This window comes from Euprymna scolopes, chromosome 10, assembly GCF_053919585.1.
Source record: "Euprymna scolopes isolate OS-2025 chromosome 10, ASM5391958v1, whole genome shotgun sequence".
Classification (NCBI taxonomy): Eukaryota; Metazoa; Mollusca; class Cephalopoda; order Sepiida; family Sepiolidae; genus Euprymna; species Euprymna scolopes.
The window spans coordinates 135,912,699-135,936,292 of NC_136491.1; the positions used below are offsets into that span (position 1 = coordinate 135,912,699).

General features: G+C 39.7%; 1 protein-coding gene across 1 annotated transcript in view; it reads left to right on the forward strand.

The window, feature by feature from the left end:
* The first annotated feature begins 13,034 nt into the window (after positions 1-13,034).
* LOC145286289 (acyl-CoA-binding domain-containing protein 6-like) overlaps positions 13,035-23,594 on the forward strand; it is a 50,964-nt gene continuing 40,404 nt past the window's right edge. Inside the window, exon 1 of the mRNA XM_080135149.1 lies at positions 13,035-13,674. Within this exon, the coding sequence (XP_079991275.1) occupies positions 13,534-13,674 (141 nt within the window). The 5' untranslated portion in view covers positions 13,035-13,533. The remainder of the gene's footprint in view (positions 13,675-23,594) is intronic.

Consider the following 23,594-nt stretch of genomic DNA (forward strand, 5'->3'; position numbering starts at 1 on the left):
CTCAATCTGTTAAGTCCAAAGTAGCTGAGCAGCGGCTTGGTTCTCACCAGTTTTGGCAAATAGCAAACAGAATTCTGAACAGAAGTGTGCGCTCCATTCCAACTATCATCAATGGACCTGAGGTAATCTCGTCAGCATCAGACAAAGCCAAACTCTTTGTCAAGAACTTTGCAGCTAATTCTACCTTTTGCGATCAAGGCCGCCAACCCCCAATATTTCCTCCTGTATCTGAAAACACACTATGTGATATACGTATATCTGTACGTGATGTTGCCAAGCTAATCAAAAACCTTGATTCCAGTAAAGCAACTGGCCCGGACGGTATTCCAATTATAGTACTCAAAAAACTTCAACCTGAACTAGCGCCCATACTTACAAAACTGTTTAAACGTTGTCTTAAGGAGAATAGTTTCCCATCTCCCTGGAAAATTTCATCTGTATGCCCTGTATTTAAGAATTCAGGTGATCGCTCATCCCCTCTCAGTACAGGCCAATAAGTCTCCTGTGCGTCATGAGTAAGTTGCTGGAATCTGTGTTAAATACAGAAGTAATCAACCATCTCAACAAAAATAACCTTCTTAGTGACACTCAATATGGTTTCCGTTCTGCTAGATCTACAGCAGATGTGCTTACAGTTATATCTCATAGGATTAGCAAATCTCTCGATGGAGGCAACCTTTCTAGGGCAATTGCTCTTGACATATCTAAGGCCTTTGATAGGGTATGGCATAAAGGTTTACTTCATAAGATCTCTAGCTATGGTATAGCTGGAAATGTCTTCTCAATTATTAAATCATTTCTTTCTGATAGGTTCATAAGAGTAGTAGTTGAGGGGCAAAAATCAGAAGCCCACAGTATTAATGCCGGTGTCCCTCAGGGGTCCATCCTGGGCCCAACTCTTTTCCTGATCTACATTAATGATCTTCCAAATCACATCCTTACATCATTTGTAGACATTTATGCTGACGACACTACCATTTATGGTAGCACATCTAAGACAGTAAACGACCAAGTTCTCTCCAGTTCTCTCTCCTCTGATCTTGAGCACGTAGTACAATGGGGAAAGGAGTGGCTGGTTACTTTTAATGCATCTAAAACCAAGCTTCTCTCTTTACATCATCAACATTCTGATCCACATCTGGCATCAATTGAAATGAATGGCTCTCGTCTTCAGGAGGCCTCAAGTTTTGACAAGCTTCTGGGCTTGACCATTACTCCTGATCTTAAATGGAACACGTACATCAAATCTGTTGCCAAGGCCGCTGGAAAAATGGTGGGATCTTTCTATCGATCCAGTAGATATCTCACTGCTGATGCAATTCTCTATCTATATAAGAGCCAGGTACGTCCAAAGATGGAATACTGTTGCCACATCTGGGCAGGAGCTGCTAGAAAGGACTTGGCCTGCCTTGATAGAGTTCAAAATAGACTTCGTAGCCTAGTAGGAGATGTCTTTTTCTCTTCCTTGCAACCTCTATCTCACAGAAGAGATGTTGCGAGTTTGTCTCTGATGTATCGTTATTTTCATGGAAAGTGTTCGACTGAGCTTCAATCTATGGTCCCCCCTCGCCAAACTTTCACAAGAAACACTCGTCTAGCTGTAAACACTATCAATAATTCCCCCCACTCTTTATCTGTGCCTAAACCTAAACGTAGATTCCATGAACAAAGCTTTTTTATTAGAACTGCACGCCTGTGGAATTGTCTTCCGTTTTCCTGCTTTCCGGCTGACTACAATATGGTTGTCTTCAAGTCTAACGTAAATAAGTTCTTGATGAGGCGTTCCATATAAGTTATCAAATTTAACAAATTTTCATTACTAATGATTATTATATTGTCCAATTTCTACTGTACACTCTTTAACCCTTATCCTTGAGTGGCCTCTTGGCCTTGATAATGAGTTGATACCTATGAAAAAAAAAAAAAAGAAAAAAAAGTCCAATGTGAACAAGTTCTAATTGAATCGTCCCCCTAAGTAATCCAAGTTTCAAAATTCCCACTGTTTACTATGCTAAAATCACAATGACTAATGTATACCTATTAACCCTTATCCTCGAGTGGCCTCTGGGCCTTGATAAGTGGTGACACCCTTGTAAAAAAAAAAAAAAAAGAATAATGACCTATACTTAAGATAAATACTTAAGATAAATTTACGAACTCAATGTTTGAGAGGTATAAGGTAACTTTGATTGAACACCCGGATATCGCTTATATATCTTATATAAAAATATAGTGTTAGCCCTTGAGATATTTGAGAAAGTGTACTTGAATTTGTTCTGGCCAATTCATTGTTCTTGTACCTGATCGACATGCATGTGTCCTAACCAACTATGATGGTCAAAAATTGCCCCAGAAAGAGGGAGCTAAGGCAAGCCAAATTAGAGCTATGGTATGAAATTACCCAAAAGGGGGCTAATGAGAGCTGAATTAGAGCTTTTTATTTATGTAACAATCCCGGGGTATTGTCGAGTAACCCTGCTAGCTGAAAAAAAAAGAATGAGGAAACAGCTTGATTGCCGATATGAAATGCATTTTTTTTGTAAAGGAAAAAACAAATTTGGAAACATTAAACAATTTTGCTGTGTAAATGATTATGTTCAGTACCCAGTCATGTTTAGTCTTAAGATTCAAAGGTCAGGGTCGAGTCAGACGGTGTGTGAGAAAATAGTCAATGGAAATTTTGATTGCTGACGGAAATTTACCTAGCGAAAAGGTGTAAGTGATGTGGTTAATTATCTAATCAGAGTGAACCAGATTATGATGTGATAAGCAAGGATCAGTTGGATAAGAAACCCAGCTTTAACCCGACCTTATAAACCCCTTCCTTTATAAGACACTGCAGAGCAAGAAAAAAATCAGTTTTTCGAGAGTTGGGAATCGTTTTTTATTGCTCACCATTGTTGAGAGCCCGCGTTACTGTCCACTGTCACACCCCCGCGTGAAAACACCCATTCACTGACTGATCAATAAGTGAGGAAAATCGGTTGTTAAAAACAAAAAAAAACTATCAAGTACTGCCAGAAAGAAGAAAATATAATCGCTATTTTTATTTTTATTTTTCCTGTACCATATAGCACATATCTTTTTTATTCTTGTAATAATATATCCTTATAATAAAAACTAAACCCAGTGTCTGCATCGATTATTCATTGTTTGTTAATTTGTGACCTAACTTCAGAGACAAGAAATCATATTGGAGTAAACTTTTTCAGTAAACAGCTAGGGAGAGAAAAAAAGAGAGAGGGTCATCAATCTAGCACATCCAGCATCTGGCCAGCAGCATCATATCAACCTTGTCACCATAGAAGCGACTGAGACTTTAGTAGGCTTATCTGTGGATGTCAGAAGAATGTTGTGAGTATCATCATGAATTGAGAAATTAACAATGGGCGAGTTGTTGGCCCGAACTCAAAACATCCTTAAGGAACCGGGACCAATTGCAGCAGCAGCCTGCACTCGTCGATGGAGACAATGTGGATTCTCTCCCTTAGCGATAAGTGCAAGAGCCCAGTGTGATATAAATGTGGAGGGCCTAATCATTTTGCTAAGGAGTGCTAGAGTTGAAGTGATATGAGGTGTGTTTATTCATGAACACACAGAACAGTATGATGCTATCCCTGCAATCACTGCTTGCTGTTGCCGATTTTTTTCTTCAATTAGTTGATGGTCGCTGGATGGCTGGGACTGGAACTGCAACAGCAAGCAGTGACTGCAAATCCAACTCCAGCATCACATGCCAAGCTAGCTGAGCTTCGGTCAAAAGTCCAACAGGAAACTCGAAGAATGCAAAATGAATGGTGGACCAATCTTGCAACTGAGATCCAAGGTTTAGCTGATATGGGAGACCAACATCAATTTTATAATGCCCTTAAGACAGCCTATGGACCAAAGAACAATAGACTCTGCCCAGTCCGTAGTGCTGATGGTTCCATACTCTATACTGAGAAGACTGCCATACTCAATCGGTGGGCTGAACACTACCAAGACTTACTGAACAGGCAGAACCCTATCGACCCTACTTTTCTTGACCATCTTCCTGACCTTCCTGTAATTCAAGAACTGGATGTAATACCAACTATCCATGAAGTGAGCCGTGCAGTTAACAACCTCAAGAATAATAAAGCCACTGGCCCTGATGGCATACTAGCTGAGCTTCTTAAGCATGGCGGAGATGCCATTACCACTTGTCTCCATAACATTATCCAAGATGTCTGGGAGTCAGGCTGCTGCCCACAACAATGGAAGGATGCAGATATCATCAGCATATATAAAAAGAAAGGTGACAGAAATATTTGTGGCAATAGTCGAGGCATTTCCCTCCTGTCAACCTCAGGGAAAATTTTCACTAGAATTTTACTGTCTCGTATCATCCAACACATTGTCAATCAAGTCTTACCTGAATCGCAGTGTGGCTTCAGACAGGAGTGCAGCACGATTGACATGGTCTTTGTTGCAAGACAGCTCCAGGAGAAAAGCGTCAAGCAACACCAAAATCTATATATGGTTTTTGTAGATCTCGCCAAGGCCTTTGACACTGTGAACCGTCCTTTGCTCTGGGAAGTACTCGTCAAATTTGGCTGCCCACCAATATTCCTGGGTGTCCTGAAGGCTTTCCATAATGGATCTATGGCTCGCATCTCCAGTTCAGGACTAAAATCTGAGCCCTTCCTGGTAGAATCGGGTGTGAAGCAGGGATGCGTCATTGCGCCCATCTTGTTTAATCTTTTTCTTGCTGCGGTTTCCAATGTTGCCAAACAGCAAATCCATCCTGCTGATGGGATCCGCCTCTCATATCGGCTGGATGGCAACCTCTTCAACCTGCGTTGCCTCCATGCCAGATCACGTGTGACAGAAGAAGCAATCCATGAATTGCAATACGCTGACAACACAGCTCTGGTGAGCTCATCTGAAGAGGGTCTTCAGCGCACCATCAACACTATCTCCAACATTTACTCCCGAGCTGGTCTAGCTATCAACATCAACAAAACAGAGGCACTTAACATATGTGAACATCATCAGGAACCCCCAATATTCACAATCAACCAACAGCCACTGAAAAACACTCAAGAGTTTACTTATCTTGGCTCAGTGCTCACTGACTCCTGTGACCTAACAAGTGAGGTCCAACGGCGCATTGGTCTGGCTGCTGCAGCCTTTGGCAGACTCTCGCACAGAGTTTTTATGACCGTAACCTCACCACCACCACCAAGGTTTCTGTCTACAGAGCAATCTGTCTCTTCATCCTCTTGTATGGCAGCGAGTCATGGGTGCCTTATAGACGCCACCTGAAAAAGCTAGAAGCATTTCATACCAACTGCTTACAGCGTATACTAGGTTTAAAATGGTGGCACAGGGTGCCACACAATGAGATACGCAGGCGCACTCAAATGGACCCACTTGAAATAATTCTAACTCATAGACAACTTAGGTGGCTTGGTCACACCATCCGGATGCCAGCAGAAAGACTCCCATGCAAGGTCCTCTACGGGGAACTTGCAGAGAGCAGACGCAACCCTGGGGGTCCACGTAAACGTTTCAAGGACCAACTAAAAACATCATTGAAAAAATGTGGCATAGAATCCAATGCCATCAAATATGCTGCTGCTGATCGGAGAAAATGGCGAAACATCTGCCAAGAGGGCTTGGAAACTTTCACCTCCACCTATAACGACCGAGCAGAGCGAAGAAGACACCAAAGGCACGCGGCACAGCGGGCAGACGGCATCTTCTCCTGTGCTGCCTGCGGCCGTGTATGCAATTCACGAATTGGACTCCACAGTCACCAGCGAGTCCATCAGGCGTAATCTATCTGGGACTGTTAGGCATGGTGCAACGTCATCGTCATCAGCGACGGACTACTGAAGAAGAAGAAGAAGAAGAAGATCCCTGCAATAAGGTGAGTCACATATCTCACAACTGTTTGGGAAACAAAGTTGGGGACAAGGTATAGTAGCCACCCTTGGCCTTTGTCAAACAATAAACACAGAATTGCCTGTCATTGGCATCAAAATTGGTGAAATGCAGTGTTCGGCACTTGTAGACATGGGATGTTCCCAGTCTATAGCTAGCACAAATCGCTGTCAGATGTGGAGGAAGAAACAAGTGAGTGTTATGACCATCAATGACTTTTCCCAAGCATGTTGTGATGCAAGGACAGTCACGATCTGTACTGAGAAAGGTGACACAGCTGAAGTTGATGTTCTAGTGATGCAAGAAAACTTCTTGGCTATGACCTGCTAATTAGAATTTATGCAATACGAGCACTTGTAGAAATTTTCTTTTTCTTTTTCTTTATTTACCTCCCCTTCCTTTCCCTCCTCTAATTGGTATATTTTCTTCTCTCTTTCTCCCTTTCTTTTCTCCCCCTCTCTCGGTGAATCTGGTGCTACTACTTCTGTCTGTGTCTCACGATATTCGATAAAAAGAAGAAGAAAAAAAACACAATGGACTGCCAGAAGACAAGGAAAATGCCAGAGCGGTGTTAGGCTTTTTGAAAACGACAGAGCGGTGTTGCGACTTTGGAATTATGACAGAGTAGTTTTGCGGCCTCTGCTTTACACCAGAACAGTGTTGCAACCTTTGAACGAAAACACCAGAGTGTTTTGCGAACTTTGATATGCCAAAATAAAAAAAGCAAGTAAAAAGTATATTTGTTAAAAGTGTTCTTTAAGAACCGCCAGAGGGACTGATTTGGTAGCCCAGCCAAACTATACATTTCCACCTGAAAAAGCTAGAAGCATTTCATACCAACTGCTTACAGCGTATACTAGGTTTAAAATGGTGGCACAGGGTGCCACACAATGAGATACGCAGGCACACTCAAATGGACCCACTTGAAATAATTCTAACTCATAGACAACTTAGGTGGTTTGGTCACACCATCCGGATGCCAGCAGAAAGGCTCCCGCGCAAGGTCCTCTACGGGGAACTTGCAGAGAGCAGACGCAACCCTGGGGGTCCACGTAAACGTTTCAAGGACAAACTAAAAACATCATTGAAAAAATGTGGCATAGAATCCAATGCCATCGAACATGCTGCTGCTGATCGGAGAAAATGGCGAAACATCTGCCAAGAGGGCTTGGAAACTTTCACCTCCACCTATAACGACCGAGCAGAGCGAAGAAGACACCAAAGGCACGCGGCGCAGCGGGCAGACGGCATCTTCTCCTGTGCTGCCTGCGGCCATGCATGCAATTCACGAATTGGACTCCATAGTCACCAGCGAGTCCATCAGGCGTAATCTATCTGGGACTGTTAGGCATGGTGCAACGTCATCGTCGTCAGCGACGGACTACTGAAGAAGAAGCGGGGGAAGGCAGAGCGGTAGCTCTAGATATATCTAAGGCTTTTGACAGGGTATGGCATGAGGGTCTCCTCAGGAAGATTAGATCTTACGGTATCACTGGTAGAATACTTAACATAATTAAATCCTTCTTAGATAAGAGAAAAATCCAGGTAGTCCTCGACGGTCGCACATCTAAACAATATGATATAAATGCGGGAGTGCCCCAGGGTTCTATCCTTGGACCTCTATTGTTCCTGATATTCATAAATGACCTCCCCGACAACATTGCCTCTGAGATGGGTATATATGCTGATGACACTACACTCTATGGCAGACACGACAGGAAGACGAATGAACACATTTCTAAAGAAATGGCAGAAACACTAGAGGAAGACCTCCAATCTGTAGTGGAATGGGGACAAAAGTGGTTGGTCGCGTTCAATGCTGCTAAGACTAAACTAGTTTCATTCAATAATTACAAGAAACCCTCTCTACCACCAATAGCAATGGCCAACGACCCTTTATCTGAGAGTCCATCTTTCAAACTCCTTGGCCTAACGTTCACAGGAAACATGAGTTGGAACAATTACATTGAAGGCATTGCCAGGGCCGCTGCAAGAAAGGTAGGCTCTCTCTACCGTGCTAGAAAACTACTAACACCCGAAAGTATCCTGTACCTCTATAAGGCCACCATTCGCCCATGTATGGAGTATTGCTGCCACATCTGGGCTGGTGCATCTGCTACTAGTCTCTCGCTCCTTGACAAGGTTCAAAAGAGAGTCGCAAATCTGATAGGCCCTGAACTGGCATCTAAGCTTCAGCCTCTGTCCCATCGACGAAATTTTGCATCCCTCTGCCTGTTCTACAAGTATTTTAGTGGTGAATGCTCTGATGAACTGCAATCACTTGTGCCCCCACGACGCGAGCACCCTCGACAAACCCGACAGGCTACTAGATCCCACCCCCACACTGTAGAGGTCCCTAGATGTAAAAGATCTTTTTACTCCAATAGTTTCTTCCCCAGAACCGCAAGACTCTGGAATTCCATTCCAGGTCCCTGCTTCCCCAACAGTACTGACGTGCAGAAGTTCAAGTGTAACGTGAACCGACACCTTGCTGCCCAAATCCCTACATAGTACCCCAGTAGTTGTTGCCCCTGATAGTAGCCCCCTACACCAAAGTGGCAATTTGCCTTGTTTGGGGTGAAAATGTAATAAAAAAAAAAAAAAAAAAAAAAAAAAAAGAAGAAGAAGAAGATCCCTGCAATAAGGTGAGTCACATATCTCACAACTGTTTGGGAAACAAAGTTGGGGACAAGGTATAGTAGCCACCCTTGGCCTTTGTCAAACAATAAACACAGAATTGCCTGTCATTGGCATCAAAATTGGTGAAATGCAGTGTTCGGCACTTGTAGACATGGGATGTTCCCAGTCTATAGCTAGCACAAATCGCTGTCAGATGTGGAGGAAGAAACAAGTGAGTGTTATGACCATCAATGACTTTTCCCAAGCATGTTGTGATGCAAGGACAGTCACGATCTGTACTGAGAAAGGTGACACAGCTGAAGTTGATGTTCTAGTGATGCAAGAAAACTCCTTGGCTATGACCTGCTAATTAGAATTTATGCAATACGAGCACTTATAGAAATTTTCTTTTTCTTTATTTACCTCCCCTTCCTTTCCCTCCTCTAATTGGTATATTTTCTTCTCTCTTTCTCCCTTTCTTTTCTCCCCCTCTCTCGGTGAATCTGGTGCTACTACTTCTGTCTGTGTCTCGCGATATTCGATAAAAAGAAGAAGAAAAAAACACAATGGACTGGCAGAAGACAAGGAAAATGCCAGAGCGGTGTTAGGCTTTTTGAAAACGCCAGAGCGGTGTTGCGACTTTGGAATTATGACAGAGTAGTTTTGCGGCCTCTGCTTTATACCAGAACAATGTTGCAACCTTTGAACGAAAACACCAGAGCGGTTTTGCGAACTTTGATATGCCAAAAGAAAAAAAGCAAGTAAAAAGTATATTTGTTATAAATGTTCTTTATGAACCGCCAGAGAGACTGATTTGGTAGCCCAGCCGAACTATACATTTCCTTCCTTTCCTATTTTTCTTTCTGATAAAATTTATACCGGCTTACCTTGGCCATTTTTTTTTTTTTTTAATGTGATTAAATTTCTTTAGAACACTTAGTCTTGTGCAACGGGATAAAATTCGTTGAACGTGACGATAAAATTCCCGTTACACTGGGAGGCATCATGATCACAGCAGCTGGAGGTGTAATGCTTGGTAGAGGGAAATTGAGGAAAAGGACTTCTATGCTACGTTTGATTACAAAGAAAAGGTTTAGACTGCAAGGTGGAAGTGGACCATGAGTGAGGTGCCAGATTGGTTGTGCAATATCATTGCAGAGTATGCAATTTCTAGCAAGAATCGAGTTGTATATGAACTAGAGCTTCAGACATGGATTAATAACCGTTGGTTAATATCATACCCACAGGAACGTCTAGGACCACCCAAAGGATTAATTCTGCTCATGACTATTGAGCAACCTGATAAAGACAAAATTCTACCCATAATGGATTACCAAGAATTTAATCAACATGTTGATGCTTTTACCGTAAACGTTCTGTTAAACTACGGGAGTGGTATCAGAAAAGGAGTAATGTAGCACTGCTGGATTTGAAGAGAGCCTACCTGCAGATAGGAGTCTATGGATCACTGTGGTTATTTCAGACAGTGATAATCAAGGGAAAACGATATTGTTTGACATGCTTAGGTTTTGGCCTAAATGTAGTACCCTTAATAATGACATTAATATCATTAAAACTGTTTTGATGCAAGATGAGATCAGAGTGAAAGCTACTTCAGCTTACATTGATGACATCTATGTCAATGAGGATATAATTCCTGCAGATGCGGTTTGAATGAAACTGGAATCATTCGGTTTGATGAGCAAGGACTTTAAGTGCTTAAAGGATGGAGTGCTCATGTTAGGCCTTGAGGTTTGGGACAAGTGTAATATTTTATGATGGAAGCAAGGGAGCCTGATTCCAGAGTTACCTAGTGTGTTGATGAGACATATCATGTTTTGTATTTGCAGTAAATTAGTAGGACATTTAGCGATCTGTGGATGGCTTTGATTGGCAACAGGAGTACTAAAAAGATGAGTAACTGCGGTAATAAAAGGATTAGATGACATAGTGGATGACGATTCTCTCCAGCAAATGATGTCCAAAACGTTGACTAGCATATGTAGGAACGATCCTGCTCAGAGCATGTGGCATGTATCCGGACATAAACTAAATGCATGGATTGATGTAAGTTCATTGACTACAGGTGTAGTGTTGGAATAATCGGGTGCTGTTGTGAAAGATGCATGCTGGCTTTGTCTGAAAAATGATGCCTAGCACATAAATTTGGCAGAACTTGATGCCACGCTAAAAGGCCTTAATCTAGTGCTGCAATGGCAGGCTAAGATTGTACATCGCCATACTGACTCATTGTGTGTTTACCACTAGTTAATCGACACCTTAACTGGAAAGGCACAAGTTAGGACTAAAACCACAAGTGAAATGTTGATACAAAGGAGGCTGGTGATAACAAAACATCTAGTTGACGAATACAGCTTGCAGAGTGACATTACCCTTGTTCCATCAGTGCAGAATTTGGCTGATAAATTGACTTGAGTACCAAAAAGGTGGATTGATATAATGAAACAGGGATCTGATCCTCCACAACTGGCTGCGCAATCTTAACAGATCAATTAACATCTGATCAGATCCGTGTAATGCATCAGCAAAGTCGACATCCCGGAATTCGTCGGTCCACATATTTTGTCCGAAGAGTGTGTCCTGCAACTATGAAGGCATCAATCAAGGCAGTCATATACTCATGCGAAGAGTGTCAGCTAATTGACCTGGTACCATCCTAATGACAAAAAAGGAAGCTTGAGGTGGTGGACAACAAGTGTCATATGGGCATGGATGTAATACATTATGATTGATGCATTTCATGATATGGCGCTTGTTGACATGACAGGATACATCGAGTATTGTATGATAATTAAGATCCGCCTTTTTTAATGTGCTGCTCTGCTTGAAATCCTGACTGATAATGCCTTTACATTTCAATGTCAAGAATTTCAGAAATTCACACACGAATGGGGTATTAAAATGTATTACCAATGTACATATTTTCCTGAAGGTAACGGTATAGCAGAGCAGTGTCACCACACCATCAAAAGAATTGCAGCCAGGATGCTGTGTTTAATTCTAGAAGCTATATACTGGTATAATGTGGCACTCAAGGATGATGCAACACCAGCAACTGCACCAGCCAATGAGATTTACCACTATAAACAGCATATAAAAAGAATAGATGTCACACCATTAGTGATTAGAGTTGTCAACACCAGTGGGAGATCATTTGGGTAAAACTTCTGAATGCTCGATACAATCCAAGATTTGGCAGTAGACAAATAGATAAATAATAAGCCCTTAGATTATGTTGCTTGATGGTGTCCGACGTCATGTGAAAGATGTCCGCCCCTGTTATGCCTCTTTTAATTCTGAGGACGATGAATATCACATACAATTTGAGAATGATCTTGATCCTTTACTGCCCTTTTGGATGAGCGTAGAAACACTGCCTACATAACCAGAAGAGGGGATGATGGAACATAATGGTGGCGATGACGGTAATGATGAGGAAGATGGAAATGAAGAAGTGACGCCTTCTATTCTCTGAAAAAATACCCAACAAAGATGGATACTGCCCCCCCCCTGCCCTGCTTGTCTGCCTACAGAACCAGAAGAGGGGATGTGGAACATACTGGTGGCGATGACAGTAGTGATGAGGAAGATGGAAACGAGGAAGTGATGCTTCTGAATGGGATAGGTGAATAAAAACGGCCGTAAAGCGAACGGGAGGAGTTGGAAGATGGTGTGCTACATATATAGTAGTATGTAAGTCAACTTGAAAGAGTGTCAAGTTATGGAGTTCGAAATTTTGACATCAGTGTGTCGAATTTACACACTAAATTATTAGTTTAAGCATAGAATTCCCTCCCTGTTTCCAGCTTTCTTGACTGTACTAATATGCAGCAGTTTAAATGTAATGTGAGCAAGTATCTCAATCGTCTCCTCACATAGTGTCCCTGTAGACATGGTCCCAAATAGTAGCCCCTTACGTCCGAGTGGCAATATATCTTGTTCCTATTTACTTGCGTCCCCAAGAGGGCAGACACAAGGTCGATTTTGGTGCTAATGCACTTACTGATCCGCACTATTTTTTAAATCGTATTTCCAAGTTTAATTAAAGTCTTCTGATATGTTTTTTTTTTTTTTATTGAATTGTAAGGTTAAAGTACAGAATAGGTACAAAACACCCTCACCTCCCCATGTTAAGATTGGCTTTTTAAATAATAACGTTATTATTTCAGCACGGATCAATAAGTGCATGAGTACCTCGGTTTTTAATGTGGGGAAAGTCAACTTCTCCAAAAGGGGCATTCTGGACAGGAACAAAAATAAAAATTGTCTCAGAGTAAAAAAATTAAAAAGTAAAAATAAATACAATAAAAATTAAAAAGTCTACAAGAGTTACTTCCCTTTCAATATAAGGGCAAAACATATATGCCCTTACCCGAATGAATTTCTAATTGTTTAAGGGAATGCTGCTTAATAGAGAGAGTGAGAGCACGTGACCGCTGCGCGCTGCGTCGTTTAAAATTTTTTTTTTTTTTTTTTTTTTAATTATTTTTGCTGAGAGACTGTCGCATGTTAAGAAAATAAATCGTAATTTTTTTTTTTTTATTTAAGTAGGAAGTATACATGATAATCAAAAAAATATTTTTTTATCAACTTTGTCTTTTTTCTCAATTTTTTTTTTTAAATTTAACGTATTTTTCAGCTGCTGGCCTCATGTAATCAAACGCCTAGCGCAGAAACTCTTTTCCTGTGTTTTGTTTGTAAATCTTTTCTACAACCAATCTACTTTGCATAGTAAAGAAAAAAAAAAGAAAAAAAAAGAAGCATTGCGTGTTTATTCGTTTTTTTAAGAAAGAAGGTTTCTTACTGGAACGGCTTTCGAGATCTCCATAGCTTAAAAAAAAAAAAAAAAAAACCCTAAACCCGGTGTATTTTTAATGTGCCAGGGGAATAAATTAAAATATCCATCCGCCTTTTCTATATCCAGATTTTCACATTTACTCTCGTCCAAGATCGAACAATACAGTTAAGCTTAAAGAAAACAAAATGGAAATTGGTTACGTTATTGAAGAAGACGAGGAAGAGACATTAGATTCAAAATTTGAGAAAGCCAGTATTTACGTCCGTCAGAATGGATGGGAGCTTGATTCCAAAAAGATGCTCTTCTTCTACGGACGATATAAACAGGTAAGAAATTAAAAACAACAGAATAAAATGACATATTAAAAAAAAAAAAAAATCGGTATGTCGCCTCTGTCTCAACAAGCACCCATAAATACCCCCCCCCCCAATCTTTTTGCGCTGATTTGCTATCAACATTTCAACTTGGTTCTTAAGCATTTTGCAGTGTGAACAACAAAATGAAAAAGTGGTTAAAAAAAAAGTAAAATAAAATTTAAAAAAAAGAAACCTCAAATAAATGTTACTAAAGGCAAGATAAGTTAATCTGGTTTGTTTTACAATAGACCGAGGTACGAAAAAGTGGTAAATAAAAAAATCAAAGGCAAGTTGCTCTTCTACCTACCTAGATAAGGTGTTGTGTTGTGTTGGTGTTTTCACTGATTTTAAAATGTTTTAAGTGCTTAAAATTAAAACGAACATAGTGCCATGAGTCCCGAGAATCTGTAAAGAACTAAAAAAAAAAAAAAAAATAAATAAAAATAAATGAAAATACTGACAAAAATTCATTGATTAACTGTCACGCCGTCGGTGATATTTCAAATACAAGAAGTGTCGAGTCTTAAGTTAGAACAAGAAAAAAAAATGGCTGAGACGATCATCTGGGAAGTTTTGATAATCGATCGAAATTTAAAATACTCTGGTATTTAGCAGAGAAGCCAACAAAAAAACAAGAGTTTAAAAAAATTCGGCACTTCTACAGTTTATCGCCGAAAATGGAGACGCCATTTTGTTCGGGCACTTGTCGTTAAAATCAGGGAGAAATCAGTATTTTAAACTATAACCGAAGGAGGAAATAAATAATTTAAAAAAAATCCAAAATTGTTTTATTAAAATTATATTTCCTTACGCAGACTTTTCAATAAATGTCTTTACAATTATATTTTGATACATTTTATACAATACATGTTTTGGTTTTCAAATGGCTCTCGCCCAGTTTAAACAATTATATCATTTTCTGTTTAATATGTATATATATCTATTTCATAAAAAGTTTTCCTGTTTTCATTAATTAAATCGAAACATTTGCAATTAAACAATTACGGATAAATGTTCTCTTTCACTTTCTTTATTTACTTTTTTCATAGTTCTTTTCGGAAGTAATTCATATCTAGTTTAATTTTTTGGCAGATTTGCCGTTTACTTGTACAAATATCCTCAAACCAGGTAATAATCACTAGAAGGGACTCTTAAAGGTCGACACCGGTATCTAACAGGAGCTTGTTTACATGTTTTACAAACTTTAAATGGGTAAAATATAATAAATATGAAATGTTATTAATTTCCTACTTCGGTTTAAAATAGTTTAAACTACTGATTTCTCCCTTTGATTCTGATGACCATGACCGGTGCCCGAAAAAATGGCGTCTCTATTTTCGGCGTTAAACTGTAGAAGTACCAAAAAATTTTTTTATATAACAAATAAATGTTATCAAAGGCAAGATAAGTTTCTCTTCTAACTACTTGGATAAGTTTTGAGTTTTAACGTATTTTAAAGCGTTTTCAGTTCGAAAAACAAGTGTCGTGTTGCTGAGTTAAACCGACAGTCAAAATAGCCGACAAAAATATACCGTTTTCGGAGTGTCAATGGCTCAAAAGTCCAAAATTAAACGAAATACTTATGGAAACTTGACTTTTGAGCCATTTTTGACACTGCGAAGACGGCATGTTTTGTCGGTTTAACTTAGCAACTCGTCATTTCTTGAACCGAATAAAAGCTTTAAAATACGTTAGAACTTTTAGTTACATGCAAAATGAATGATCGATCCCTAAAATGCATAAACATTTTGACCCCTCTTTTCATATCCTAAGTAGAAGAGTAACTTATCTTGCCTTTGGTAATATTTAATTGTTATGTATTAGAATTTTATCCCCCCCACCACCACCATTTTTTTCGTTTGTTGGTTTCTCTGCTAAATCCCCTCTTTGCTATATTCTATTGTTTTAAACCAAATGTGCGACTTTAATATTATTTATTTTTGATGCGAAATTGATTTTTAGCGGTTCCTTTATAAATTTTACGGCGATTCCAAAAGCATAAGAGACCCTAAGTGCGACCGTATCAGTGTCGGTAAAAACCTAGCCTCCATGCGAAAATGTTCCGATTACCAAATCGGACTTCCTGTTTTCGTTTAAAATAAATTACTGTGCACATCTATTTAATGAAATACAATTTGTGGCAAAATTCCAGGAAAAAGTAATGGGCGGTTATCTGGCAATAGTACGGACGCCAATAAAACATAAGCCTCTCTTCGATAAATCGGGGGACCAATAAGCAAATTGACACGAAAGAAAATATTTGAAACTTTTGAATACGTTTTATTAATATATTTTATCGATTTATTTTAAACTAAAACAGGAAATCCGGTTTGGTCATCGGAACATTTACGCATCAAGGCTCAGTACAGTACGGTCGCACTTAGGGTCGCTTATGCTTCTGAATTGCCAATTTTACTAGGTTCTGTAATGGTTACTGCATGCACACAGTTTCCGTCTTATTTTTTGTATTGCTACCCGGACTTCGGTTTAAATGCATATTTTTTTTTTCAATCATTATTTTGTTTTATTTATTTATTTATTTATTTTGTTCAGCAATTTCTTATCTCTACTATCTACTACGTACCAAAAGAAAAAGAAAAATGGATTGAAAGCTGAATTGGTTTTTATTTAGAATTCGACTTAATTGTATTTTTTTTTTTTTTTTTTTTTTACAAAGGAGTCACCACTTATCAAAGCCTGCAGACCACTCGAGGATAAGAGTTAGTGAGTGTACAGTAGTTAATGGGAAAACGTCGTAGTAATCGTTAGTAGTGGAAATTTGGTAAATTGGATTACGTAAGGGGGTGGCTCTGGCTCATCAAGAACTTGTTCATGTTGGACTTAAAGACGATCATATTGTAGTCAGTTGGAAAGCAGGAAAACGGAAGAGAGTTCCATAGGCGTGCAGTTCTAAGAAAGAAGCTTTATTCATGGAATCTACATTTAGGTGCAGGTAAAGAGTGGGGAAAATTATTGATAGTGGTTTCAGCTAGACGATTGTTTTTTGTGAAAGCCAGGCCAGGGAGGACCACAGATTGGAGCTCAGATAAGCACTTGCCATGAAAATAATGATGAAGCAGAGACAGGCTCGCAACATCTCTTCTGTGGGAAAGAGGTTGCAAGGAAGAGAAACGGGCATCCCCCACTAGACTACAAAGTCTATTTTAAACTTTGTCAAGGCAGGTTAAGCTGTTTCTAGCAGCTTATCCTGCCCAGATGTGGCAACAGTACTCCATCCTTGGACGCACTATACAAGTAGAAAATTGCATCAGCAGTGAGATATCTATTGGAGCAGTAGAACGATCCTACCATTTTTCCAGCAGCCTTGGCAACTGATTTGATGTGTTTCATCTCAGATCAGGAGTAAAGGTCAGACTTAGAAGCTTGTCAAAACATGGAGCCCCCCAGGACGAGAGGCATTCATTTCAATTGATGCCAGACGGGGATCAGAGCGTTGATGATGGGAAGATAGAAGCTTGGTTTTAGATGCATTAAAATTAACCAGCCACCTTTTTTCTCATTGCACCACGTGATCAAGATCAGAGAAGAGAGAATCAGACAACTTGATCGTTTACAGCTGTTGAAGTGTTGCCATAGATGGTAGTGCCGTTAGTATAAATGTTCACAAATGATCTTAGGATGTGATTTTGGAGATCATTGATGTAGATCAGGAAAAGAGTTGGGCCCACAATGGACCCCTGATGAACTCCAGCATTAATACTGCTCCTGGATATGACCTTAAACTATATCCAATGGTGAGGCCCCAGCTTGCGGGCTTTAGGGAGTGTGGAGCCACCTTTTAATTGCTATTGCTCCCATGTCCACTCTGACCCGGAGTGGTAGTACCTGTTAGGGTCCCAACTATGGGTTAAATAGAAACTGACTTGAAAACAACAAATATATTCTATTAAAAAATTTTTCTTCTGAATCTTTGGATTCGGCATTAAATAACCTGAAAAGGGTTGATATGCCATAAAACAAAAACAACCAACCAACCAACATTAATACTGTGAGCTTCTGATTTTTGCCCATCAACCACTATTATGAATCTATCGGAGAGAAATGATTTAATAATTAAAGACATTTCCAGCTATACTGTAGCTGGAGATTTTGTGGAGTACACCTTTATGCCATACTCTATCAAAAGATTTTGATATGTCAAAGGTAATTGCCCTAGAAAGGAAGCCTCCATTGAGAGATTTGCTAATCTTATGAGATATAACTGTTAGCACATTTGCTGTAGATCTAGCAGAATGGAAACCACATTGCATGTCACTGACACTAATAGAGGCAGAATTTTCGACCTATGAACTTTTGTTACCGTGCTGAAATAACATTATTTTGAAAGCCATTCTTAACATGAGGAGTGGAGGGTGTTTCTTAACTATTCTGTGCTTCGCAGGAATTTAATAAAGAGATATCATGAAACTTGAATTTAGCCTGAAAAAATTATTTAAAAATAGTGTAGCAAAAGTGCATAAGCACTGAAAAAACTTGTAAAATAAAATTGATTCATTATAATTTTTGCAGTATTCTCAATAAGAAAGATTGTACAAAAGCTTATCTTGTTTGTTTTATTTACTCTCGTAAAACTGAATTTTCCGAAAATTTCTCAAAAAGCTAAAAACTAGAAAAATGAAACTCAATGCTCTTATTTTGATGTAAGCAATGAAAAGGCGATTTTAAAAATTCTCTCAATCAAATAATTGATCAATTTCGTTAATTTTTTTACAGACTTATTGAAAAAAAAAGAAGCTGAACTATATATAAACTGAAAAAGAATAATATACAAAAAAAATTCCTCCTGTTTACTTAGCACTCTTAGCACGATCTTATCATTTTTTTTTGGGGGGGGGAGGTTACATCTTGGTTGTTTTACATATTGAAATATCTTGAAATGATGAAATAAAATATATTTACTTTACTCCAGTTTAGTAGACTCGAATGATTTTGACGATCGTTTTTATAACCACAGTTATAACAATCAACCAATCAGAAGCTTCAAAAGTTATTATAAATTATGTCCATTTTGGATTCAATCAGTTCACCGTCGAAATGACGGAATCGTGACTGCATGGATTCTTTGCTGCCATCTTTGTTACTAGGAATTACTTAACACTCAATATCGGGACTGCATTGATGCTTTGCCAATTTGATTTACTGCCGCCATCTATCCTTTGCATGTCGGTGGTATCTCTTGTGACGGACTCATTGATACTACAATGGGTACCTATTCCCTCACGAAAGCCGTCGGCACAATCACGACCACGATGTTCGTTTCTGGTTCTCAACCTTAAGGCACAATCATGGATGTCAAGCTGGCTAGTTTAAATGTCCGAGGGCGAAGCGACGACTCGCGAAAATGGCGCTTGAGTTTGGACCTGCAGCACCTCGGAGCGGATATTTGTTGCGTGCAGGAAACCCATCTTATTCCTGGTGACCATTTGCGTGCGCTGCCTAAGACCTTTAAGGCTTACTCAGCGTACTATAATTCTCGCTTGAGAGGGGTTTACTGGCTAGTTAAAAGGTCTAGATGCGTCGTGTGACCTGTGTTACTTGGATCTGGAGGGAAGACTGTGTTTTGGATGTTACCATAACGGATAGGGCATTTCGTCTTATTGGGGTTTATGCGCCTAATAGCCATGTTGAGCTGGCTGGCTTTCTTCGGCGAATTGAGCACCTATTTGGCTGACTTTTCTCGTCTTTCGACGACCGAAGTGACTAGGTGCAAAGGTGGCATAACGGAGGATGAAGTCATTGAAGCCTTAAAGCAGGTCAGCCTTAATAAGTCACTGGGGATCGATGGTCTGCCCTACAATGTGTATTTGAGGTTGTCGCACATCTTTGTCCCTTTGCTGATGGTTTTATTTAACTCTTGGTTTAGGAACGGCTCAATTCCCAAGTACTTTACCATGGATGTGATAAAACTTCTTCGTAAAAGCAAAGATGGTGAGGATGGGTTAGGTAATTTCCGGCCCTTAATGATGCTTGACGCTGAGTTAAAGATTTTGGCCAAGATTCTCGCAAATCGTCTGCAATTTGTCCTGGCTCGTGTTATTAGCCCCGAGCAAACATGTGCCGTGAAGGGCAGGACAATCCAGGATAACTTGCACATGATACGCCTGATGATAGAAAAAGTCGACACTGAAGCCACGCTGATCAATTTAGATCAGTCCAAAGCCTTCGATAGGGTTGACCATCGGTACTTGGGGGCTGTTTTGTCGGTGGCCGGTTTTGGCCCGCAATTTCGCTCGTGGGTTCATCTTTATGCTAACCCCGTGGTGATGGTAGAAGTGAATGGGAAGAGGTCGAGACCCTTCAGTTTGTCACATTCAGTTCGTCAAGGGTGCCCGTTATCACCCATGCTATATGTGCTTGCGATTGAGTCATTTTTATACAGGCTAAGGGTGAATCCGGTCCTACGCGGAATCACTTTGCCAGGTGCGGATGTCCAGGTGAAGTACTCTGCCTATGCTGACGACGTAACTGTGCTTGTAACGAGCAGTACTGAGATCAGTGTCGTCGGTGTAGAAATCAGATTGTATGAAACGGTAACAGGGGCAAAAATTAACTGCGACAAGTCTTCGGGTTTGCGCATCAGTGCCTGGAGGGGTATGCCCCTTCAGAGACCCTTTAGTTGGAGCAACGGGCCTTGCAAGATACTCGGCGTCTGGTTTGGTCCTGACCTTCAGCTGGAGAAAAATTGGTTGGAGGTTCTGAAAGCGGTTCGGTCCGCAGCTGGGCTGTGGATCAGTAGAAACCTTTCATTAAAGGGGAGAGCGAAGGTGTGTAATACCCACATCTATCCAATCTTTATTTATCGTCTATCAGTGCTTCCAATCCCGTCAGATACACTGCTATATTGGCAGAGGGCTCTTTTCAACATTTTATGGCTTGGAAGGGCCCCTATGGTCTGTTGCAATGTCTGCTATCGACATCCTTCTGAAGGCGGTCTAGGTATGCCAAACGTGGAGATTTGACTCCACACACTATGGCTCTACTACCTAGATCGAATGTGCACACAAGATAGAGAAAATGGTGGCCTCTGGATGGAGGACACCAAGAAAGCCTTTCTGGCTTTGAGAGGGGTGCACGACTCTGAAGGGGAGGCACACAGGTTGCCCCGAGGTGAATGCCCCTTCTACCGCGAGTGCCGGCGCGTGCTGAAGTTTCTCTTAAGAGTTAAGGAAAGCCTCTCCAATGCTCTGCTGTTGTCCCGAAAGGCATTATATCAGGTTTTAGTGAGGGAATCCGTATAGGATGTTATCGGTGAGGGGCTCCCTTTGATGAAGGGGCAGCTCCGCTCAATTTGGCCTTTGGCGCCTGGGTCGGGATGCCTGTAACGATGAGGCAACCTTGACTTGGCTAGTAATTCGGGATGCTCTCTGGGTCGGTAAGCTGGGTTGGCGGATTCGCTTATTTGTAAACGGTGCGGCGATGTCACGCCTTCGTATATTGTCGCATCGTGGTGCCGCTGATTGAGTTTGTTACAGATCTCATGGTTCGCATACTGAACACATCGTCAGTAACTTTGGTTCCTACCACTGTATGTAGCAATTGGGCTCCGACAACGTATAGGCTTAGAAAAGAATTGTTTGACTTTGCTAGCAGTGATGAGAGGTGTTATCTGGAACACATGTATGAGAGTGGTCTACGGATCTGAGGACTTCGCTCCCCTCGACCTTATACAACTCTTCCGTTATTATTTAAAGGGTCGTATCAAGGCCAAGAGAGTTAGACTCTCTTCGTCAGACTTTGTTGAAAGGTGGGTGTCAGTTGCACGTGTGTGTCGGGTGAGAGAAGCAGGTCTTGACTGGTTCTTGGATGTTCCTTAGGAAAAAGAATTTTGGGTAGCAGAAACGAACGTCAGCTCTGACTCGTTTTTAGTCCAGAGTAGGTCACGATTTAGGCAAGAGTAGGACCATTGTTTAGGCTTCTGTGTTCATAACCTAACTAGTGTGTGATAGCGATCATTAGGCCCCTTTTTAAGTTTGTCCCCGTTTTTTTTTTTTTTTTTTTTTTTTTTTAAAGCCCCATTCCCCTCCCCAATTAGCTTACAGATCGCTTGATTTGCCAGAGATGCGGCTTCCCTTTTGAAGTTTTCGTAAGAGGTGTTTAAAATAAAGCGTTCAGACCCACATCACCCTTTCGACTGGCGCATTGGCACATCTGCCACAGTTTAGCAACGGGGGGGGGGGTCTTTTGTTACTAACATTGTAAATATTTCATCTTTATTTTGTACATAAAATTTTTACTTTCAAAACCCCCCTTTTCTTATGGGTTTTAATTAGGTTATCATGGTATGATGTTCTCATAGTGACTGACGAAGGATTTATATGCTGATGGATGTATAGTATGAATGTGGTATTGTGGTGGAAGTAAAGTGAAAGTAGGAACTAGTTAGGTTAGATTAGTTAGCATTAGACAGCAAAGACCGTCTTTTCCCCTCCCCCCATGTTCAGCCTCCTGCCAAATTTTTCTATTTTTTACTGTTGTAAAATTTCGAAAATAAATTACTCCAGTTTAGTAGACTCAAATGATTTCAACGATCGTTTTTATAACCACAGTCATAACAATCAACCAATCAGAAGCTTCAAAAGTTATTATAAATTATGTCCATTTTGGATTCAATCAGTTCACCGTCGAAATGACGGAATCGTGACTGCATGGATTCTTTGCTGCCATGTTTGTTACTAGGAATTACTTAACACTCAAGATCGGGATTGCATTGATTCTTTGCCAATTTGATTTACTGCCGCCATCTTTGTTCAACAATATGTCTCAACACTTACCACAAACGTTGCCGATTTATTTTATTGATTTTTTTTATTGATTTTTCAAAAAGAAAAAAATTTTAAAATACATTAAAATTATTTAAGCTTTACCAAAAAAATTTTATTTAAATGTAAAAAAAAATATATTTATAAATCGAACGTGAATAATTTTTTTCTATGGAAGACCAATTTGTTCATCTTTGCACCTCACTAACAATTGTCGCATAAAATTTCTTTGTGCACGGCTGATTTTACAATCCGTTAATATTAAATAAAAAGCGACTTTTAATTTATAATTCCATGCAATAATTTTGAATTGAAAATAAGTTTCCGATAAAGTTAATTCAAGGATTTAATTAAAATTTAAATAATGCTTTTTTTTTAAATTCTTTTTTTTAAGAATTAAACATTAATATTTTCTAGTATAAAGAGGAATTTAAGAGAAATAATTTAAATATTACTTTTTTTCCGGTTGAAAATTACGATGTTGAAAATTAATAAATTGTTCTCAACAAGGAAATTCTGTTACTTAGGGCCGTCCATAAGAACCGGAAGTTAATTGTTTTATGTCTTTTTCATAATATTTCAAGCCAAAAGTAAGACTTTCTGTTATACTATGATATTTTAATTTGTCCAGATTTTGTATATATTATTATAGTCATGATTTCAAAAGTATTAAATGAAAGTATTTGGGTGCCATCAGCTAGATTCAAAATCGAAAGCAAAACTGCAGCATTTAACGCTGGTGACGTTACCACTGTACCAACGTGACACACATATGAACTGATTAAAAATAAACTAAGATGAATATGCAAAATTTATAATGATTTTTTTCGATTTTGACCCCCTTAAAAACTATTTTAACCGGCTAAATACTCATAAAAGAACGGTCCGTAAAAAATCCAATCATTTGACGCCCTTAGCACCACTCTGTGACTTTTAGTTTCGGAAAAAATACTTTCTAAGTATGGAGACAGACAGACAGACATAGTGAGTTTTTTAAATTAGACTAGGGGGTGGGGGTGGGGGGCTTTGCCCGGTCATAAAATACACTTCAATATATTTTAATTTGTCCGGATTTCGTATATGTTATTATAGTCGTGATTAAAAAAAGTT